Here is a 22,587-nt window from a genome sequence, read left to right as displayed (position 1 = left end):
TAGTCATTTTACTTAAGGCCCTTGGAAATGACCTGTATATCTGCAGTTATAAAAAAATTCTAATGCAATATATCGATATACAAATCAAAAGGTGTTTGTGGATAGTGATTTACATTTGTGGATTGTGATTTACATTTGTGGATTGTGATTTACATTTGTGGATTGGTGATTTACATTTGTGGATAGTGATTTACATTTGTGGATAGTGATTTACATTTGTGGATAGTGATTTACATTTGTGGATTGTGATTTACATTTGTGGATTGTGATTTACATTTGTGGATTGGTGATTTACATTTGTGGATAGTGATTTACATTTGTGGATTGGTGATTTACATTTGTGGATAGTGATTTACATTTGTGGATAGTGATTTACATTTGTGGATGGTGATTTACATTTGTGGATTGTGATTTACATTTGTGGATAGTGATTTACATTTTTGGATTGGTGATTTACATTTGTGGATAGTGATTTACATTTGTGGATAGTGATTTACATTTGTGGATTGTGATTTGCATTTGTGGATTGTGATTTACATTTGTGGATAGTGATTTACATTTGTGGATAGTGATTTACATTTGTGGATTGGTGATTTACATTTGTGGATAGTGATTTACATTTGTGGATAGTGATTTACATTTGTGGATAGTGATTTACATTTGTGGATAGTGATTTACATTTGTGGATTGGTGATTTACATTTGTGGATTGTGATTTACATTTGTGGATAGTGATTTACATTTGTGGATTGTGAATTGCATTTGTGGATTGTGATTTACATTTGTGGATAGTGATTTACATTTGTGGATAGTGATTTACATTTGTGGATAGTGATTTACATTTGTGGATTGGTGATTTACATTTGTGGATAGTGATTTACATTTGTGGATTGGTGATTTACATTTGTGGATAGTGATTTACATTTGTGGATTGGTGATTTACATTTGTGGATTGTGATTTACATTTGTGGATTGTGATTTACATTTGTGGATTGTGATTTACATTTGTGGATAGTGATTTACATTTGTGGATAGTGATTTACATTTATGGATCGGTGATTTACATTTGTGGATAGTGATTTACATTTGTGGATTGGTGATTTACATTTGTGGATAGTGATTTACATTTGTGGATAGTGATTTACATTTGTGGATTGGTGATTTACGTTTGTGGATTGTGATTTACATTTGTGGATTGGTGATTTACATTTGTGGATTGGTGATTTACATTTGTGGATTGCTACTTATTTGTACAGATCATGATACACAAATACAAAAGACATGCTGTGTGTTCACAATACATTTGGCATGATATTGATCCCATATGAAAGTGCTTGACATGCAGTACATTACATACAATGTATCATTACAATACAAATACATGACATTTAATACATTTAGCATGAAGTGGAAACAGTAGGTGTGTATTTTCAGTTCTGTTTTAGTAGGTAGCATTTTAAACTTGAATTGATATTTTGATATGTTTCCTGTAACTGCTCTCTCTCCCTTGTCTCCAGCAGACCAGCAGAACTGAAAGTGGGTTTCAGTTGTATCCGGTCTGGACCACAGACAGTGACATTACTCTAACAAAGGTGACAAGAGGCCCTCTGTGTACCTCTACAAAGTCGCTTTCTGTCACCAGGGTCAACTATGAGAGCACATGTCTAACAACTTAGATTAAACAACAAACTAGATTGACAAACATTCCCCATTTTCTATTTAAATTGATGAAAGGTGTTGCATGAGATGTCTGATATGAGCTACTCAAACTGTGTTGGCAGATGTAGCATGGCTATGAAGGTTTTATGATTTGCAATGCATGAACCAGGTTGGAAAAGAAATTCAACATAGAAACGATTTCCTGGTTGTCTTCAGTGTCAGTCTTTGGTTTTAACCACAAAGTTATGTGTCACGTCAACAGATGATTTGTCTTTCCTTGTTGAAAAGGAAGCAAGTTGCTTGGGTAGTCATGGTGAATGTATTTTGTGACAACACACACAATAGTTACAAAAACTATAGTGACAAGACGAAGAGAGAATCTCAATTGGATTTGCTCGACGACTCGCGTCCTCTCCTCTGTCCTCTCCTTGCCTGCTTTTGAAAAAGGTCAAAGGTAATCGCGGAGTGAAACGTGAAAACAAATGCGCTTGAATGAAATGACTCTCCTTCTCCACTCATGCGTCATCAAGCAAAGGACTTCTAGAGGGGTGGAATCCCCAAATAAATGTGTAAAGTGCAAAAACCAATTGAACTAGTTGTATGCAAGACATGTTATAGATAAAAGGATAAGTAGCGTATCGTTTTAAATGTGTGCACTTTTCTCCTTCGAGAAAACAGCAGCTGATTCAAAGGGGGTGTGTATACACTCTTGAGTATTCTCTGCCAAAGTAGGTAATCAAGGAGGTGAGCAGACTCTGTTCGCATTCTAACGAATTGACACTCCTCGACCACTCGACCCCTTATCAGTTTCCAGTTCATGCAGGAGAGGAGGACGGAGGAATCGAGGAGAGGATGGACTTTTTCCAATTGAGATCCTCCAAAAGACCCAAGTAATAATAAATACATTTATAATAATAATAACAAATAAATGGTTGATCTTAGTAAAATTTCTGCCTCTTTTATTTCCATGATCAGTCTTTACAATATTAATTTGTATGCATGTATTTTGTATACTTTTCTCTAGTCAACATTGTGTAGCACACAGGGATTCATATTGAAGGTGTGTTCATTACAACCTCTACTTTCTTGTCAAAAGACATGTTAACATGAGAACTAGAATAAAAAAATACTTACTACCAAATGTTCATCTGCAGTACATATGCTTGTGTCTCACTCTTGACTATCAACCCACCCCACGCTGCATCCATCCAACAGACAGAGGCCTTGTTAGAGAGTGTGGTTCACCTCTGCATATCACTTGCAACTGAAGGCCCCCTTCAACAGGAAGCTACTGTGGTCTTCTGAGTAAGAAGACCACATCTGTGCTACTGCTCAGAACTTTGTTCCATTGGCTGCAGCTACAAATAGTATTGGGGTGAATACAGTAAAATAAGCATTTATGAACCTAAATTAACTATATGTGTCATGCACATAAACCAGGTTATTTTAGTGCATGAATATGCTCCATAGTTGTTTATAATCACAGAAAAAGCTGTCTTGAGATTGTACTTGAGATTGTTATAACATGTGAATAACATGTAATACTGTTGTTAAACATGTTATAACATATAAAATATATCAAGTACCAGTTAAAATGTAACACTATATTAAATGTTTTCAGATATGTATAAAATTAAATGGGAATAATTGAAAGAGGCACAGCTGCTGAGACAGGAAGTGACCTAATCGATTGCCTCTGTGTCTGAACTTAGTTGCAGAGGTTTGCCATTTACCTTGCTCATGTAGTAGCTACTGGATGTATGTGCCTGATACTTTCACTTACATTTCTGATACCACTCACTACCATATATTAAAATACAGAAAATGTTCTTGGTCAAAACTGATGGCTGTTTTTTCTGGATGGTATTATGTTATACCTCTGTTGCTTCAATGGGTAAGTGCTTAAGATAATGATAATATAGATATAGCATTTTATGTAGAGATATGAGAGAATAGATGTAGAATGGGAGAGTAGAAATAGAAGAGACGCTTCCTGTCGTGAATGTGTTGTGCATCAGGAAAATAATGGTGTGATTTTTCAAACCCTATATTTAGCTTACAATAGAAAAATGTATGTATGCTGCTGAGAATTGTATATTTTAACCATTACATTGCAACGTTTTGTCTATGAGCCTGATAACCATCCAAACCCAAAACTCCTCCTTTAGGTAACAAACACTGCCATGACTCCTGTAACACATCCACCCTCCAGGCTCCACTGGGCTCTGCGGTGCTCTTGTCATGCAGCTTTGGGTCTACCTCTCTGGGCATCAGCCCTGGCCATGGATGGGTGGTGTGGAACCAGATCTCTGGTTCTGGTGCCAGCCTGGTCAACATCACATCCTCTGGGAAGGTTGTTGCCTCCTTCGGTTGTCTGCATATCATGTACAATACTAGCCTTCTTTTTTAGCTTTGAGAGTTTAGCCTTTTAAAAGCATTTTTTACCTTATTTTTAATGTACAGCTTTGTAATTTCTGCATGTAATGAAAAGCGCTCTTCAAATAATATGTAAATAAAATACGAATGTATTATTATCAGGTGGACTTTCTGGACCCTAGGCAGGGCAGAGTGAAGGTTTTCCTCAATCAGGGAGGTCTGGGGAACTTCTCCATCAGCATCGATGCCCTTCAGGCCTCAGATCTGGGTTCCTACTGCTGTGAGCTACAGAGTCATGACCAGTGCCATCGAGTGGAAGTTGAGGAACTTGATCAAGGTAACACTATGCTAGTATCTACAGTAGTATATTGTTCCAGTGGCTCAGTTGGTTGGAGAATGGTGCTTGTAACAATACCTGAGTTGTAGGTTTGATTTTTCTTGTTTCAAATATTTGTATCAGAGAAAGTCAGTTTATTGTTAGATTAGAACAATAATCTCTTATACTGTTGTATCCGAAAGTCTAGCACCCTTTCAAGTCACCAGTAATGAGTCAAAATAATTGGTGCAGACTTCATACAGTATATGCAAACTGCAGAGATGCACTCTGTATACACTGCATGTGGTCGGTTTTTCCTTACACAATCACTTTATGTAAAGGCCAACCTATTTCTGGTCGGGTTCGACCAAGCAGCCCTCTTGCTTAATGTTTCCTGTAAGGTACATTTAAATAAAACCACCTCTTCCTCTCTTCAGACAGTACAGATCTGCAAGTGTTGTTTTTCAGCGTCGGTGGTGTGGCCGTCCTCATAGTGCTCCTGAGTGGCTGTTTCTGCTGGGTGAAATGGACACGTGAGCACCTCCATGTTCCTCTTTCTGACTCCCTCAGTCTTACTTCAGTACTGGAATGATATTGATGAAGCAGCTAGCATGGCATACTGCACAGTATAGAGTATGCTACACTGAGTACATTGACAGCTATTCAGGCTCATTTGAATCTTCCTTTGAGCATTAAGCAGCATCCTTTCTTTCTGATGTAAATGTTATGATGCTGATTGGGCAACTTTGCAAGCTGCTTCCATGTGTCACATGAATTGACGCTGGAGAGACGAAGCAGGTACGGGGAATCAAACATTTACTAAGGAACGGACATGGAAGGAGACAGGAACAGCGTCAGCACAAGGGTAACAAAGACAAAAACAAGTAATGCATCAGCAGGGAACAGAGCAGGGGAACTGACAAATATAGGAGAAGTAATAAACAGGTGATGAGTGAGTCCAGGTGAATCCAATATCGCTGATGCGTGTGACGAGGGAAGGCAGGTGTGCGTAATTGATGATGGCAGGAGTGCGTGATGCAGGGCAGCCTGGGGAAGAGCGGGAGCAGACGTGACACCATGTCAGTTATGTAGCTGCATATCCTACTAAAAAGATGTACATTGCACAGTTTAAACAGGCCTACATGCATATCTTAATGCCACCCAATATGTGGCATTAAGCGGTGTAATATTTCAAAGTAGCCTAATATGTTTGTGAAATGTGATGTACTTGTACTTTCAATAAAGACATAACGCCTGAACAAATGATAATCTTATAGCAGTGCCTTTCCTTGTTTTATTACCTCTATGGCATTTGAGCACCCCTTTCAAATCTGATTGAAACATGAAATTAATGTAGAATTCTGTATAATATGACAGGATCCAGTACACCTCCTGAGGACGTTGCATGTAGTGACGATGTTGGGAGAGACGTGGCACAGAAGAGAGGTAAAAAACGTAAGCACATGTAGGCTACATACGCACGCACGCACGCACGCACGCACGCACGCACGCACGCACGCACGCACGCACGCACGCACGCACGCACGCACGCACACAGTGTCTTATAATCCATGTGGTTAAGTTTATGCAACATTACAACATCATTCTATATTTAACAAAACAAGACCACAGTACAAAGTCATGGTGCATTTACAGACTGATGCTCACATCTGTTTTTGTCTTACTTTAGGGGCCGGCAATGAGCGACCTATCTATGGTACGTTTATTATTTTAGATTTACCATTTTCAGTCAATGGACTGGAGTGGAATTTTAATGTTGTTGTTTCCTTTTCTACATGGACCTAGTTTGAACTGTTCTCTTCCCTCCTTTCAACAGAAAACAATGAGCACGATCCAACCAGAATGCAGCATGAGCCGACCAGAATTCAGCAAAATCCAACCAGAATTCAGCAGGATCCAACCACAATTCAGTATGATCCAACCGGAATTCAGCATGAACCACCAATAAACCAGCACGAACCACCAAGAAACCAGCACGAACCAGCTAGATACCAAAATAAACCAGTGAGAGATTTGAGTGAGAAAAGAAGAGGGTTTCATAGAGGTGAGACTTTCCTTCCTAACATACAGTCAACATTCTATAATAATTTTCCCTTGTTCAATGATACCAATATTTTCATCCTGTTTGGTATTCATGTTGCATTCAGAAGTAACTGCACTTAATGGACTTTCCTTCCCCAGAACTCATGAGCAGATTGCGCCAATCAAGTCTCGGACGGCATTACTATGGTAAAGTCAGAGCTTTTCAATGAGCAATTTACAGTATCAGCTTGCAGTGATCCTTTTATGAATTACATTGACTTGTCGTGAACTCTGACAGCAAACCAAGCAGAGATCAATGAGCAAGCCAGAGCTCAGATCGACATCCATCAAAGAGCAAACGAGGCAGAGACCAACCAGGAGGGAAGATTCCAAATGGACAACCGCCAAAGAGGTATCCTACGCACTATGCTTTACAGTAATCTCTGATACAAATCAATATGCACTCTAGCATTTTGTTATCAATGCCTTGTCTCCTTCTCATTGCAGGAAGCTTTTGGAAAAAGAAACCCAAAGAGAGTACGTTTTTGTCCCCTCACAACATACTGTATAATCATAATCCTTATAACTTATTTTACATTGAGACTACTCCCTCTCTCTCGCGCTCTCTCCCAGAATGTGAATATAAAAATCCTATCTACAACAAGAGTACAGACCAAATCAACAAATGATGGGGATGACGAGGATACTGGGTCTCAACACCTTGGTCTCATTTTTTTAATTTTTTTTATAAAGTACATGACATTGTCTTGAAAGTGAAACAAATATGAAATAAAGTGAAATAATTTTTGCTTCAATGGTTTGAGATTCTTTCATGCACCAATGAATCATCCAATGTGAATCAGAAAGGCTCTAATCAAGGCAATTAACCCTAACGACCCCCAGCTGTGTCACCCCACCAGTGGATGGTCACCCAGGCCCAATAGCCACTGTTTGCTGACCATCAGAGATCATTTGTTATTGTTACTCGAATCTGCACGGAGCGAGAGGGATATAATCCATACTTTCAACCGCACTTTAAATAGACATAAATGACACTGTGAGTGGTCATAATGGGTATATGTCTCTCTACATTCCTAAAGAGCAATTCATCCATTTTCCGTTTAACATTTATGTCCAAGGTAAGTAATTTATGTATTCAATCCTAATCAATCAAATGGCAATATCATTGGTTATATGTGTGGTTTTGGCTAATTGATAATGTCCTGTGTATTCAAATTCACACAGATGAAAATGGTGGACACTACAGGGCAATAGATATTGCTCTTCAGTGCCACTATCTCATGGGAGAGACAGACCGGTTCATTGTCTTTTCTGTTCCCTATTATGGCTGTCTCGTCAAAAGACAAGTATGCTAATTATTTCCGCTAATATTCAATCTCTTTCTTTTTTTGCTGTAGCACATAAAGGCTGACGTTAACCTTGCTTATATTCTAATGTGCCAGGGAGATATTGCCAGCTTGACAGTGGTCATCAAGGCTATGCTAGAAGAGGGCCAAATTGAGATCACCAAGAGAGTGCCTCTCATCTGTAAAATGCATCCTGAAAGGTAACAAAATCTTTGCCTTAATGTTATATAATACAAAAGTTGCATTGTGGAAAGAATGTATTCAGTAGCATTATAGTGTGAGATTATATCAGTTATCAGCAGTCTGTAAACATTCCCTTCAGAGGAAATCAGCAATTGACAATCCACCATTGAGAAGTTCTCCTGGGCACTGCGACAAGGACAAGGTTTCTCATCACCATCTTCCAGAATGCCACTTTCCCCCCTCTGAACCTGGACATAGTCCAGATTCCCTCCAGCCACAGCCAGAACTGCAAGTCCAAAACCAGGGCTGACCACTTTGTTACCTTTCGCTTTCCATTCACCTACTGTGGTGCTCAATCACAGGTGTGTAACATATTGATGGTCTATTTCTCTATCAGATCTCTTTCCCTATCAGGTCAAATTGATTATTTTCCTTGGGCCTACTTTCAGATTGTTGATAAAAAATAATCTATTGGCCTATTCCACACCAGCGTAGGCTGATAATATTTTTGGTATCTCAGATTGTTCTTGCAATTCTCACAGAAAGTTAATTGGTAGGAAAATGTTTGACATGCCTTTTTACATTTGTATCACACAAACAATTTCTTAGAAAATCATGATGAAAGTGGCAATTTTAGGCCCTTTTTAGACCTTTACATGCCTCCTGTAAGCCCCTATGATCTGTGAACCAACATTCTGGTGTCATCATACTCCTTATAGTGTACTCTCAAATGTAGAGTATGTCTAGACTAAATTTGGTACTACCGAAACCAACAACTACAAGCCAATTGCAATTGTTCACAGACGATCAATCCCTATTGACTTATTTTTCAATGGTAAACTACTGGGTTCAGGACTTCTTGTTTCCATTGTCAGGTGTCCCTACAGTGGTGACAGCCACAGGACTGTGTTTCTGCCAGTGGTCCGCAGTAAGGAAGTTAAGTATCCATCACATTACAATTGGTTTGTAGTCAGGCCATTCTCCTTTGTGAAATTCCATGAGTTTACAAAGTCTGAGTGCCTGTTAACTCATATACAACTCAAATTGCATTGTGTGAAAATGATTAGATACTTTTCAGTAACTGGGCGGTATTCGTCACCACTTTCTGGGCACAGAGGCTTGAATGCTCCTGTTTACAGTGAAAATAATGAACTTATTGTGGACACTTATGTCAGCCAATTAATAACACTATCCTATTCTACCCAGGTTGTCTTTCATTATGATACAGAAGTCTACAAAGGAAAAGGCTGCTCAATGCCCTGTATCAGAATAATTTATCATATGAGTGAAGTGTTTACCAAACAGCTTTGGAATAGGTCCATTCTCTGGATTCATGTCTTATCAATAAGTTCCAAGTCTATTCTCCCTAGGGAGGAGGTGAATGGGAGTGCTGAGAGAACAGCATAGGAAGAGTGATCTGTAGCACATCATTGTCTCTGGTGGACCTGTCATTCTTCGGGTGTAAATAATTTGGGACACAGTTACTCTTGTTTTATTGATGTATTTATGTTTGACTGATTTGTAGTGCTGGAGACTAGGGAGCTCCCCCATGCTTCCAATGAGGTGCAGAGGGTCTACCAAGATGCTGTCCATGGTTCTGAATCAAATCAAATCAAATGTATTTATAAAGCCCTTCTTACATCAGCTGATATCTCAAAGTGCTGTACAGAGACCCAGCCTAAAACCCCAAACAGCAAGCAATGCAGGTGTAGAAGCACGGTGGCTAGGAAAAACTCCCTAGAAAGGCCAGAACCTAGGAAGAAACCTAGAAAGGAACCAGGCTATGAGGGGGGGTCAGTCCTCTTCTGGCTGTGCCGGGTGGAGATTATAACAGAACATGGCCAAGATGTTCAAATGTTCATAGATGACCAGCAGGGTCAAATAATAATAATTACAGTGGTTGTCGAGGGTGCAACAGGTCAGCACGTCAGGAGTAAATGTCAGTTGGTCATTCAGAGTATCTCTACCGCTCCTGCTGTCTCTAGAGAGTTGAAAACAGCAGGTCTGGGACAGGTAGCACGTCCGGTGAACAGGTCAGGGTTCCATAGCCACAGGCAGAACAGTTGAAACTGGAGCAGCAGCACGGCCAGGTGGACTGGGGACAGTAAGGAGTCATCAGGCCAGGTAGTCCTGAGGCATGGTCCTAGGGCTCAGGTCCTCCGAGAGAGAGGGAGAGAGAGAGAGAGAGAGAGAGAGAGAGAGAGAGAGAGAGAGAGAGCATTCTTAAATTCACACAGGACACCGGATAAGACAGGAAAAATACTCCAGATATAACCCCACCCACTTTGCCAAAGCACAGCCCCCACACCAACAGAGGGATATCTTCAACCACCAACTTACCATCCTGAGACAAGGCCGAGTATAGCCCACAAAGATCTCCGCCACGGCACAACCCAAGGGGGGGGCGCCAACCCAGACAGGAAGATCACGTCAGTGACTCAACCCACTCAAGTGACTCACCCCTCCTAGGGACGGCATGGAAGAGCACCAGTAAGCCAGTGACTCAGCCCCTGAACATCTCTTATCTGTACATTTACTGTAATAAAAGACTTATAAAATTGGCTCATTGTAACAATCAAACCCTTGTGTGTTTATGCAATTGTACGTTTTGTCATGAATTATTGCATATTATTCCATTTAATAGTCGAAAATTGTGCATAAAGGCAATACTTCTGCAGGGACTTTTCAGACATGGAGAGCGGCTTACAGTAAACGTCAGGGTATTTGGCCACGACAGGGACCAATGAAAACGTAGAATGCATTGTATCCGGAAGTCGCTGTGTTTCATCGTTTGCCGACAGAAACGTGTGTAACTTGGAATCTTTACGACCTAAAAGTTAGAATATTGTGGCGGAGAATCAGACCTACAACTCTATATAAGTAAGCAGTTATGTGTTTACTCTTTGTTAGTGTATACGTGTAATATAAGTTATTGGAACCAGCTATTGTCATCATTCCCCTTCGCATAGTTGAACAACAATAGAGTCCATCATGTTGAAAAGGACAGAGTGGGATATCAAGGGAGATTCAGACGAATCATAGAACCTGCCGATCTATCAACATAAGGCCAAACTTCAACAGGCTGTCAAAGACAATTCATTCTTGGTTGTCACTGGCGAGACTGGCAGTGGGAAAACGACTCAACGTCCCCATAGGACCTGTGTACAGAATTCAAAATTGACCCCAAACCTCTATACCCTTTATTATATCATTTGTCTATGAGATGCCCTTATAGAGAGGTCTGAAAGGTTTGGATAGGTGTAAACTTGTATTAATTATGTAGGATTTTGGAGTAATAGCAAGATTGGCATCACCCAGCCTCGGAGAGTAGCAGCCATCACTGTAGCCCAGAGGTTATCACAGGAGATGCACTTTAGTCTGGGTAGAGAGGTTGGATATGTGCTTCAATGACTGCACGACACAGGTGAAAGAGCTCCAAGACACCTGCCTACTGGATCAGTGTTTCCCAACTCTGGTCTTTGAGTCACCCAACAGTTCACATTTTCATTGTAGTCCTGGACAAACACCTCATTCAACTTATTGAGGGCTTGATGATTAGTTGACAAGTTAGATCAGGTGTGCCTGTCCAGGGATACAATCAAATATTTTACTGTTAGGGTTGCTCGAGGACCAGGGTTGGGAAACACTGTACTAGACTGCTCAAAGTGATACTTCACATAAATGATTAGATACGCTTATGTGTTAGGCATCTTGAAATTGTTCTATAGGTCTACGTATTGTCGCTGAAATGTGAAGGGAATTAGAGTGTTGTGTATATCAGTAAATTTGTGTCTCTGAAAGGAGATGTGTGTGTTGTCAGGACACGCTGGTAAAGTACATGACAGACGGCTGTCTGCTGAGAGAGATCCTGGCAGACCCTGTTCTGTCTCAGTACAGTGTGGTCATTTTGAATGAAGCCTATGAGAGGAGCCTTAACACGGTCAGTAGTAGAGGCAACTACTTCAAAACAGTAATCTGATTATATCCCCAACTCCATCCCTCAGTTGTATACCAAAGCAAGTGGTGGGGCTGCTGTTTTGCTTAAAAACAAATCCCAGATTGTAAACGGTTATATAATATGTGTTTTACTTTAGGACATTTTGCTGGGTCTGTTGAAGCCGACCCTCTCCAGTCCAGATAAGGCCTCTAAGGGTTGCTCTGTCCCCCTGAAGGTGGTGGTAATGTCAGCCACCCTGGAGACAGACAAGCTCTCTGTGTTCCTGGCAGGCTGTTCTGTCTTCACCATCCCTGGAAGAACCTTCCCTGTCACCTCCAAGTTTGGCTGGTACAGAGAGCTCTGTTTACGTTAAAGAGGTAGGGAGTGAGCTTGCTTTTACTGACATAGGCCAACTGTTAGTATGATGTATGATAATTAATAAATTCAGTGATTGTACCACCCCAGGATTTAGCTCATTTAAACTCAGCTAGTGATGCGCAGGTTGGCTCATAACCCGCAGTCCCGGTGGATATCCACGGGGCGGATGGGTTTAGGGTCATTAAATATTGTATGGCTGAAGGGCGGGCGGGTTGAATAAAGAGAAACAATATCTTAAAAAATCCATGAATGTATAATTATTGTGCAATTTATATAGTCTACATTTAGCCTAAAATGATGACAGAAAAACATATCTGGTATTAGTGCAGAAGTCTAAACGCTTAACTGTATGCACGCCAAATTGCCTACACAGCCAATCACCAAATAATGCTTTTGCAAACTGGCAGAAAAGGTTTGAACACACCTACTAATTCAATAGTTTTTCTTTATTTTTACTATTTTCTACATTCATAGAATAATAATGAAGACATCAAAACTATGAAATAACACATATGGAATCACCAAAAAAGTGATAAACAAATCAAAATATATTTGAGATTTAGATTTTTAGTAGCCACCCTTTGCCTTGATGACAGCTTTGTACTCTTGGCATTCTCTCAACCAGCTTCATGAGGTGGTCACCTGGAATGCATTTCAATTAACAGGTCTGCCTTGTTAAAAGTTCATTTGTGGAATTTCTTTCCTTCTTAATGCATTTGAGCCAATCAGTTGTGTTGTGACAAGCTAGGGTTGGTAAACAGAAGATAGCCCTATTTGGTAAAAGACCAAGCCCATATTATGGCAAGCTCAAATAAGAAAACAGAAACAACAGTCATCATTACTTTAAGACATGAAGGTCAGTCATTCCGGAAAATTACGAGAACTTTGAAAGTTTCTTCAAGTGCAGTCGCAAAAACCAGCAAGTGCTATGATGAAACTGGCTCTCATGAGTACCGCCACAGGAAAGGAAGACCCAGAGTTACCTCTGCTGCAGAGGATAAGCTCATCAGAGTTACCAGCCTAAGAAATCGGCAATTAACTGCACCTCAGATTACAGCCCAAATAAATGCTTCATAGAGTTCAAGTAACAGACACATCTCAACATCAACTGTTCAGAGGAGACCGCATGAATCAGGCCTTTGCGTTTGAATTGCTGCAAAGAAACCACTACTAAAAGACACCAATAATAAGAAGAGACTTGCTTGGGACAAGAAACACGAGCAATGGACATTAGACAGGTGGAAATCTGTCCTTTGGTCTGATGAGTCCAAATTTGAGATTTTTGGTTCCAACCGCCATGTCTTTGTGAGACGCCGAGTAGGTGAACGGATGATAACCGCATGTGTGGTTCCCACGGTGAAGCATGGAGGAGGAGGTGTGATGGAGTGGGGGTACTTTGCTGGTGACACTATGATTTATTTAGAATTCAAGGCACACTTAACCAGCATGGCTACCACAGAATTCTGCAGCGATACGCCATCCCATCTGGTTCGCGCTTAGTGGGACTATAATTTGTTTTTCAACAGGACAATGACCCAACACACCTCCAGGCTGTGTAAGGGCTATTTGACCAAGAAGGAGAGTGATGGAGTGCTGCATCAGATCATCTGGCCTCCAAAATCACCCGACCTCAACTCAATTGAGATGGTTTGGGATGAGTTGGACCGCAGAGTGAAGGAAAAGCAGCCAACATGTAAGGGTGCGTGCTGGTGGCAGGGAAGTCAGGCGCAGGAGATCAAACTTGGTATAAAACGGAGCAGTTTAATAAGTGCTCAAAAACTCAGAAAACCAAAATATACAAAATAATAAAAGTGGGTACAAAACCCGTCGCACACCAGAACATATCTTGCAAACAATCACCGACAAGGACAATGAGGGGAAACAGAGGGTTAAATACACAACATGTAATGAATGGGATTGGAACCAGGTGTGATACAAGACAAGACAAAACCAAAGGAAAATGAAAAGAGGATCAGCGATGGCTAGAAGGTTGGCGACTGCGACCGTCGAACGCCGCCCGAACAAGGAGAGGGACCAACTCCGGCGGAAGTTGTGACAGTACCCCCCCCCCCCCCTCGCCTCGGGGACGACCCGGAGGGCGAGGCGCAGGGCAATCCGGATGAAGACGGTGGAACTCCTGCAGCATAGATGGGTCCAACACGTCCTCGACCGGAACCCAGCACCTCTCCGCCGGACCGTACCCCTCCCACTCCACGAGATACTGAAGGCCCCTCGCCCGGTGCCTCGAATCCAATATGGAGCGAACGGAGTACTCCGCCCCCCCCCCCCCCCCGCACCTCAGACTCCTGGAGCGGGCCAGCCACCACCGGCCTGAGGAGAGACACATGGAACGAGGGGTTAATACGGTAAACGGGTGGAAGCTCTAACCTATAACAAACCTCATTCACTCTCCTCAGGACTTTAAATGACCCCACAAACCGCGGACCCAGCTTCTGGCAGGGCAGGCGGAGGGGCAGGTTTCGGGTCGAAAGCCAGACCCGGTCCCCCGGTGCGAACACCGGGGTCTCACTGCGGTGGCGATCTGCATTAACCTTCTGGTGCGTCACGGCCTGCTGAAGGTGGACACGGACGGCTTCCCATGTCTCCTCCTCGCGCCTGAACCAGTCTTCCACCGCAGGAACCTCGGTCTGACCCTGATGCCAAGGCGCCAGAACCGGTTGGTACCCCAGTACGCACTGGAAGGGAGAGATGTTAGTGGAGGAGTGGCGGTACGAGTTCGGTGCCATCTCGGCCCAGGGCACAAACTCCGCCCACTCCCCCGGCCGGTCCTGGCAATAGGACCGCAGAAACCTGCCCACATCCTGGTTCACTCTCTCCACCTGCCCATTACTCTAGGGGTGAAACCCTGAAGTAAGGCTGATCGAGACCCCCAGACGTTCCATGAATGCCTTCCAGACCCTAGACATGAACTGGGGAGCCCGATCAGACACTATATCCTCAGGCACCCCGTAGTGCCGGAAAACGTGTGTAAACAAGGCCTCCGCAGTCTGTAGGGCCGTAGGGAGACCGGGCAGAGGGAGGAGACGACAGGACTTAGAGAAACAATCCACAACGACCAGGATCGCGGTGTTACCCTGTGAGAGTGGAAGATCAGTAAGAAAATCCACCGACAGGTGCGACCAAGGCCGCTGTGGAACGGGTAAGGGATATAGCTTACATCTGGGTAGGTGCCTAGGAGCCTTACACTGGGTGCACACCGAGCAGGAGGAAACATAAACCCTCACGTCCTTAGCCAAGGTAGGCCACCAGTACCTCCCGCTCAAACAGCGCACTGTCCGACCGATTCCAGGTTGACCAGAGGAGGGTGACATGTGGGCCCAATAGATCAACCGGTCACAGACAGCAGACGGGACGTACAGACGCCCAGCGGGACACTGGACGGGAGCGGGCTCTGCACGTAACGCCTGCTCTATGTCCGTGTCCAGCTCCCACACCACCGGCGCCACCAGGCAGGAGGTGGGGAGTATGGGAGTGGGATCCAAGGGCTGCTCCTATGTGTCATACCTGCCTTCGCGTTCTGGGAGCCTGGTCTGTAAGAAAGGGTAAACACAAAACGGGTGAAAAAAATGTCCCACCTTGCCTGGCGAGCTGCCCAGGTGTACTCCAGATTGCGGTGGTCAGTCCAGATGAGAAAAGGGTGTCTAGCCCCCTCAAGCCAATGTCTCCACACCTTCAAGGCCTTGACGACAGCCAACAACTCCTGGTCCCCCACGTCATAGTTTCGCTCCGCCGGGCTGAGCTTCTTTGAGAAGAAGCCACAGGGACGGAGCTTCGGTGGCGTACCCGAACACTGAGAGAGCACAGCTCCTATCCCAGCCTCGGATGCGTCCATCTCCACTATGAATGCCAAAGAGGGATCCGGATGGGCCAGCACGTGAGCCAAGGTAAACAGAGCCCTCAGGTGACTAAAAGCCCTGTCCGCCTCAGCTGTCCACTGCAAGCGCACCGGGCACCCCTTCAGCAGTGAGGTAATGGGAGCCGCTACCTGACCAAAACCCCGGATAAACCTCTGGTAGTAGTTGGCAAACCCTAAGAACCGCTGCACCTCCTTTACCGTGGTGGGAGTCGGCCAATTACACACGGCTGCAATGCGGTCACTCTCCATCTCCACCCCCGAGGTAGAAATGCGATACCCTAGGAAGGAGACGGACTGTTGGAAGAACAGGCATTTCTCAGCCTTGACATACAGGTCATGCTCCAACAGGCGACCAAGCACTCTGCGCAACAGGGACACATGCTCGGCGCGTGTAGCGAAGTATATCAAAATGTCATCAATATACACCACTATACCCTGCCCATGCAGGTCCCTGAAAATCTTGTCTACAAAGGCTTGGAAGACTGATGGCGCATTCATCAACCCGTACGGCATGACCACTCATCTCCCTCTCGGATATGCACCACGTTGTAAGCGCTCCTGAGATCTAATTTGGTGAAGAAGCGTGCCCTGTGCATTGACTCTATCGCTGTGGCTATGAGCGGTAGCGGGTAACTATACCTCACAGTGATCTGATTCAGACCCCGACAGTCAATACATGGGCGCAGACCTCCCTCCTTCTTCACAAAAAAGAAACTCGAGGAGGCGGGTGAAGTGGAGGACCGAATGTACCCCTGGAAACATTTGGAGACATATGTTTCCATAGCCTCCGTCTCCGCCTGTGAGAGGGGATACACATGACTCCTGGGAAGTGCAGCGTCTACCAGGAGAACTATCGCACAACCGCCCCATCGATGAGGTGATAATTGAGTTGCCTTCTTTTTGTAGAAGGCGAGAGCCAAATAGGCATATTCAGGGGGAATGCGCACGGTGGAGACCTGGTCTGGACTCTCCACCATAGTAGCACCAACAGAAACCCTTAAACACCTACCTGAGCACTCTCGCGACCACCCCTTGAGAGCCCTCTGTGGCCAAGAAACAGTGGGGTTATGACAAGCTAACCAGGGTAGGCCCAGCACCACGGGAAACGCAGGAGAGTCAATAAGGGAGAGATTAATTCTCTCCGTATGACCCCCCTGCGTCACCATGCCCAAAGGAGCGGTGACCTCCCTAATCCACCCTGACCCTAATGGTCGACTATCTAATGTGTGAACGGGTTAAAGGCACATCCACGGGAATGATAGGGATCCCTAAACTATGGGCTAAAGCTCTGTCAATAAAATTCCCAGCCGCGCCTGAATCGACGAGCGCCTTATGCTGAGAATTCGGGGAAAACTCAGGGAAAGTGACAAACAAACATCTGTGCAACAGAGGGCTCTGTGTGAGAATGGTGCCGGCTCACCTGGGGTGATGCCAGAGCGCCCTGCCTGCTGCCTCAATCCCCAGAGGAACCAACCCGGCACCGACCGGCAGTGTGACCTCTGCGGCCACAGATGGTGCACGAGCGGGAACCCCCTCCGGTCTCCCTGCGCACCGCCCCTCCCAGCTCCATGGGTATCGGAGAGGGGGTGCGGGAGGATGGAACCACCGGACGCCGATCAGAACGTCCGCGGGTAGCCAGCAGGTTGTCCAGCCGGATGGACAAGTCCACCAGCTGGTCGAACGTGAGGGTTCGGCCAACTCCCGACGGACGTCCTCGCGCAGACTTCAGCGGTAATGGTCGATCAGGGCCCTGTCGCTCCATCCCTTGCTGACAGCCAGGGTCCTAAACTCCAGGGCGAACTCCTGGGCGCTCCTCGACTCCTGCCTCAGATGGAAGAGGTGCTCACCCGCCGCTCTACCCTCGGGCGGGTGAACTCCTCAAACTGGTCCAACGCCGCATCTCCCTCTCTCCACACGGCATTGGCCCACTCCAGGGATTTCCCGGTGAGACACGAGATGAGGGCAGACACCCTCTCACGGCCCGATGGAGCCGGGTGGACGGTGGCCAGGTATAGCTCCAGTTGAAGCAGGAACTCCTGGCAGTTCACAGCCTCTCCGTCGTACTCCTGGGGCAGGGAGAGACAAATCCCACTGGAACCAGGTGGAAAAGGGGAGCCCAGAGAAGACCCCGGTTGTGCTGGTGGAGGCGCTGGAAGAACTCCCTGTCTCTCCCAGCGGTCCATAGTCTGGACAACGCGGTCCATGGCGATGCCAAGATGGTGAAGCATTGCTGCGTGCTCCCGGACGTGCTCCTCCACCCCTATAACCGGGGTACCTGCACCTGCTGACTCCATACTGGGTCGGTGATTCTGTAAGGGTGCGTGCTGGTGGCAGGGAAGTCAGGCGCAGGAGATCGAACTTGGTATTAAAACTGAGCAAAACCTGTCGCACACCAGAACATATCTTGCACAAAGCTTACAAACAAACAATCACCGACAAGGACAATGAGGGGAAACAGAGGGTTAAATACACAACATGTAATGAATGGGATTGGAACCAGGTGTGATACAAGACAAGACAAAACCAAAGGAAAATGAAAAGAGGATCAGCGATGGCTAGAAGGTTGGCGACTGCGACCGTCGAACGCCGCCGGAACAAGGAGAGGGACCAACTTCGGCGGAAGTCGTGACACAACAAGTGCGGGAACTCCTTCAAGACGGTTGGAAAAGCATTCCAGGTGAAGCTCGTAGAGAGAATGCCAAGAGTGTGCAAAGCTCTCATCAAGGCAAAGGGCTGCTACTTTGATCAATCTCAAATATAAAATATATTTTGATTGGTTTAACACTTTTTTAGTTACTACATGATTCCATATATGTTATTACATAGTTTTGATATCTTCAGTATTATTTTACAATGTAGAAAATAGTAAAAATAAAGAAAACCCCATGAATGAGTAGGTGTGTCCAAACTTTTGACTGGTACGGTATATTGTCTCTACTGTATGTATGGGGAAGAAATATGGGGGGAAACTTTGAGTATGTTGTTACAGGTTATCAAGGTGGAATTGGATGTGCACACAAGTGAGATGGCTGGAGATATCCTTATGTTTCTAACAGGTAAACCTAATGATAATCTCCAAAATATTAATGTACTGATTACAGCTTCATATTTTTTCGATACAACTGTTTATAACAGGGCAGTCTGAAATTGAGAAGGCCTGTGACATGCTGTATGAGAAGGCTGAATTCGTAGACCACTGTGTCAGGACCCGGTGCGAGAAACAGTCACTAATAATCGTCAGAACCCAGAAGATGAGGCAGACACAGCAGTACTAGAGATGGTGGTTTAATTAAAGAACAAAATCTTCAGGCAAAGAAACTAAATCCACAATGTCCAAAAATAAAGCCAAGAGGCACAAAGTGGAAATCCTCCAAAATACAAAAGAAACTCCACAAAGTGGTAAAAAACAGCAGGGAAAAACAAACCTCAAAAGACTACTCAAATAATACACAAGAACTAAACCAGAGAACCTCTGGAAAATCCAACAAGAGAAATATCTATATAAAACAAGGCTTGGGCTGGGGCTGGGTGCTAACTTACAAACACTGAGCAAGGAACTGAGGAACACACAGGGTTTAAATACTAACAAGGGAATGACCTACAGGTGCAAACAATAATTAGAGCAAGAAAAACAAAAGGTACAAAAAAGGTGCAATGGGGACATCTAGTGACCAAAACCCGAACAGTCTTGGCCAAAACCTGACACACTGTTACGATGTGCAGGACCGTAAAGTGGAAGAGCTGCTGATCCTGCCACTGTACAGATCTATGCCCACTGGTAAGGATTCCGGCACTGTCTGAGTACCCCTCACTGTGACATTCACATATAGAAAAACAGATTACACTCAAGTGGACACAGTTTAGCATGTCATTTGCTTGCTAAATCAAAATAATAAAGTCATGACATGACTGCATAGAGCTGTTTTTATCCATCACAGAATGCAAGGCCTCAAATTTCATGACTGTAATTTGCTCACTGCAGGTATATTGTAGACAGTGAGTTAGTGAAGCAACTCAACCATAACTCAAGGGTTGGCATGGACATCCTCGAAGTGGTTCTGATTTCAAAGTATTCCCGGAAGTCCCTGTTTGTCTGCTTCCTTTTGTTTTGTGCCTAATGAACAAGACTGTGATGTTGTATGGTGTTATAGGAGCGAGGCCCTGCAGAGAGGAGGCCGGGCAGGGAGAACCTCCGCCGGGACTTACTACAGTCAGGAGTTCTGGGATAGGTGCATGCATGAGTACACCGTTCCAGAGATCCAGAGGACCAGTCTCACCGCTGTTATCCTCACACTCACACACTGGGAGTTCATGATGTCATCAGGTAGGTACAGCTCCACTTCCTCAAGTGCTCAGAGAAACCAGTGTCCGTTTTTCAAGACTGTTGATAATACAATACAATCCAACAAGTCATTTGAGGCCATGGTTGCTTGGTGTGTCCCTCTTAAGGTTCCCTTACCTGGACCATCCAGAGGAGAGGTTCATCCTAGAAGCATTGAAACGGCTTTACCAATGTGACGCCATCGACAGGTGAGAGATATAGACATACTGTATATTCGTGTACATCTGTCATTGCTTATACTAATCTCCACCAGATACATCTACAGCCACATAGGGATACAACTCTGCTGTTTTCACCATCAAGAACAGAGGGAACCTACCAAATACAGTTTTGGCAGTTCTTCATGACTATCACGACTCAATCTTTTTAATAGCTCTTGTTAGCTCTTATCAATATCCCCCTCCCCTGTGTGGTGTCTGTGGGAGAGGTAAAGTGACCCAGCTGGATGAGCTGATGGTAGAGTTCCCCCTGCCCCCAGGGCTGACCCGGGCCCTGCTCCAGGCTGCCTCCCTGGGCTTTGAGGAACCTCCTGCTGCCTGTAGCTACCATGCTGTCTGTGGAGAACATTTTCATCAGACCAGGTGGAGAATAACGGCATGAGGCCTCGGTTTAGCCAATGAAGATGTGGTTATGTCAGAAATACACATGTATACATCATGGCCTTTACCGTTTTATTCCATTGGATTTCAGTGAGACATAATCCCAAGTCATAGTTATAATCTAAATGTTTGGCATTTCTCTCTCTGCAGGCCATCCAGAGAAGCAGGAGGCAGATCAGAAGCACAGGCCGTTGGGAGTGCAGAGGGGCAGCTGTAATGACTTCACCATGTTGCTCAGTGTGTTTGAGAAGGGCAAGGCCAGGTATAGAAACTTAACTCCTCTTAATGTATTTAATAAGATACATTATATTCACTGCATTCATGTTCATGGGTCTCCATCTAACGTGAGCTTGTTTTGCTGCCTACTTGTTGTGATGCCCCGTCAGCGTGATGTAAAGACAACTATATACACCGGAGGGCGCTAAAGTCAGCCGTCAGCGTGGAGACCCAGCTCAGAGAGATCCTCCTACAAATACAACAGGTCAGTTTGTTGTTTGTTTATTTACTTATCTTATTCGTTTTTGTGTAGCTAAAACTATGATGTGAAGCTCTGAGCACGTATGTACAGATTTATAGTCAGGGTATGTCCGTTGTTTCCAGAAGAGAAATTTCCCTATGGAGAAGTTTGATGGTAATAAGAGTGAGCTGTTCAGGAGATGTCTATGCACTGGTTACTTCACCAACGTGGCAAGAAGGTACGGCTTTTATCCTAGCAATGTTAAAAAGTCAAGAAAGATAACTGAAATGTTGTGGTTTTCTCCCAGGTCAGTTGGGAAGGTGTTTTGGACAATGTATGGGCACGGATCCATGGTTCACATTCATCCATCATCAACGGTAAAGACTTCCAGGACTATATTCTGATCACTTCAGAACAATCCATAAAATCCCCAAAATGCATATTGCACATCAATCCCCATCTCTCCTGCATGTTAACCTGACTCCCCCTCCCCCATAGCTCTTTGACCAGGAGGACCAGCTGGACTGGTGATCTTCCATGATTCCTATGCTCCATGAGGTGGATGTGTAAGAGCTGAGCAGTGTGGCCAGAGAGGAGGTGGCCAAGTGGGAGACCAAGGAAGCAGCTAAAAGGCAAATAGGTGTTTGATGGGCTCTGGTGATGCGCATGAATTTACTGGTATAGAAGGAATTGTATAACATTTGTTTCTGTAGCTGCTCCTTTATTATATACAGTACAGGGCTCATAAAAAAACGTCTAATGGGGAAAAGGTTTTTTAAATGGAAAACGTAATTGAGCATTCCTATTGGACAAGATAAGTTACTGTAGTGCCTTTTCTGATCAAGCCAGGCCCCAAGGTGGTTTGTATGCTTTGTATGCTCGTTTTGTTCTTGACAATCTAATAGTCATTATGTGTGTTTGGTTTATTCCAGAGAGGTCTGCTGAAGACGCATTCAAGAAACTGGAGAAACAGAATGATGAAAGCTCAGTGAACAATGCCCGTGCTCGCTACCTACAGAGAAAACAGGAGCGGCAACCAGGCAAAGCACTGTGA

The 22,587-nt window shown here is 44.4% G+C and overlaps 1 protein-coding gene and 1 pseudogene across 1 annotated transcript; both read left to right on the top strand.

The window, feature by feature from the left end:
• The first annotated feature begins 3,548 nt into the window (after positions 1-3,548).
• Positions 3,549-6,895, top strand: LOC120028413. Its single transcript, XM_038973638.1, has 9 exons — positions 3,549-3,552; positions 3,827-4,011; positions 4,197-4,371; positions 4,788-4,883; positions 5,728-5,805; positions 6,041-6,067; positions 6,188-6,415; positions 6,553-6,600; positions 6,692-6,895. Exons 1-9 carry the CDS (start codon positions 3,549-3,551, stop codon positions 6,838-6,840), a joined length of 990 nt encoding a protein of 329 aa, XP_038829566.1. The 3' UTR covers positions 6,841-6,895.
• A 628-nt stretch (positions 6,896-7,523) lies between these two features.
• On the top strand, positions 7,524-22,587 carry LOC120028412 (annotated as a pseudogene).

Source organism: Salvelinus namaycush, chromosome 34, assembly GCF_016432855.1.
Source record: "Salvelinus namaycush isolate Seneca chromosome 34, SaNama_1.0, whole genome shotgun sequence".
In the NCBI taxonomy this organism is placed as follows: domain Eukaryota; kingdom Metazoa; phylum Chordata; class Actinopteri; order Salmoniformes; family Salmonidae; genus Salvelinus; species Salvelinus namaycush.
This window is presented reverse-complemented; position numbering and strand designations above follow the sequence as displayed.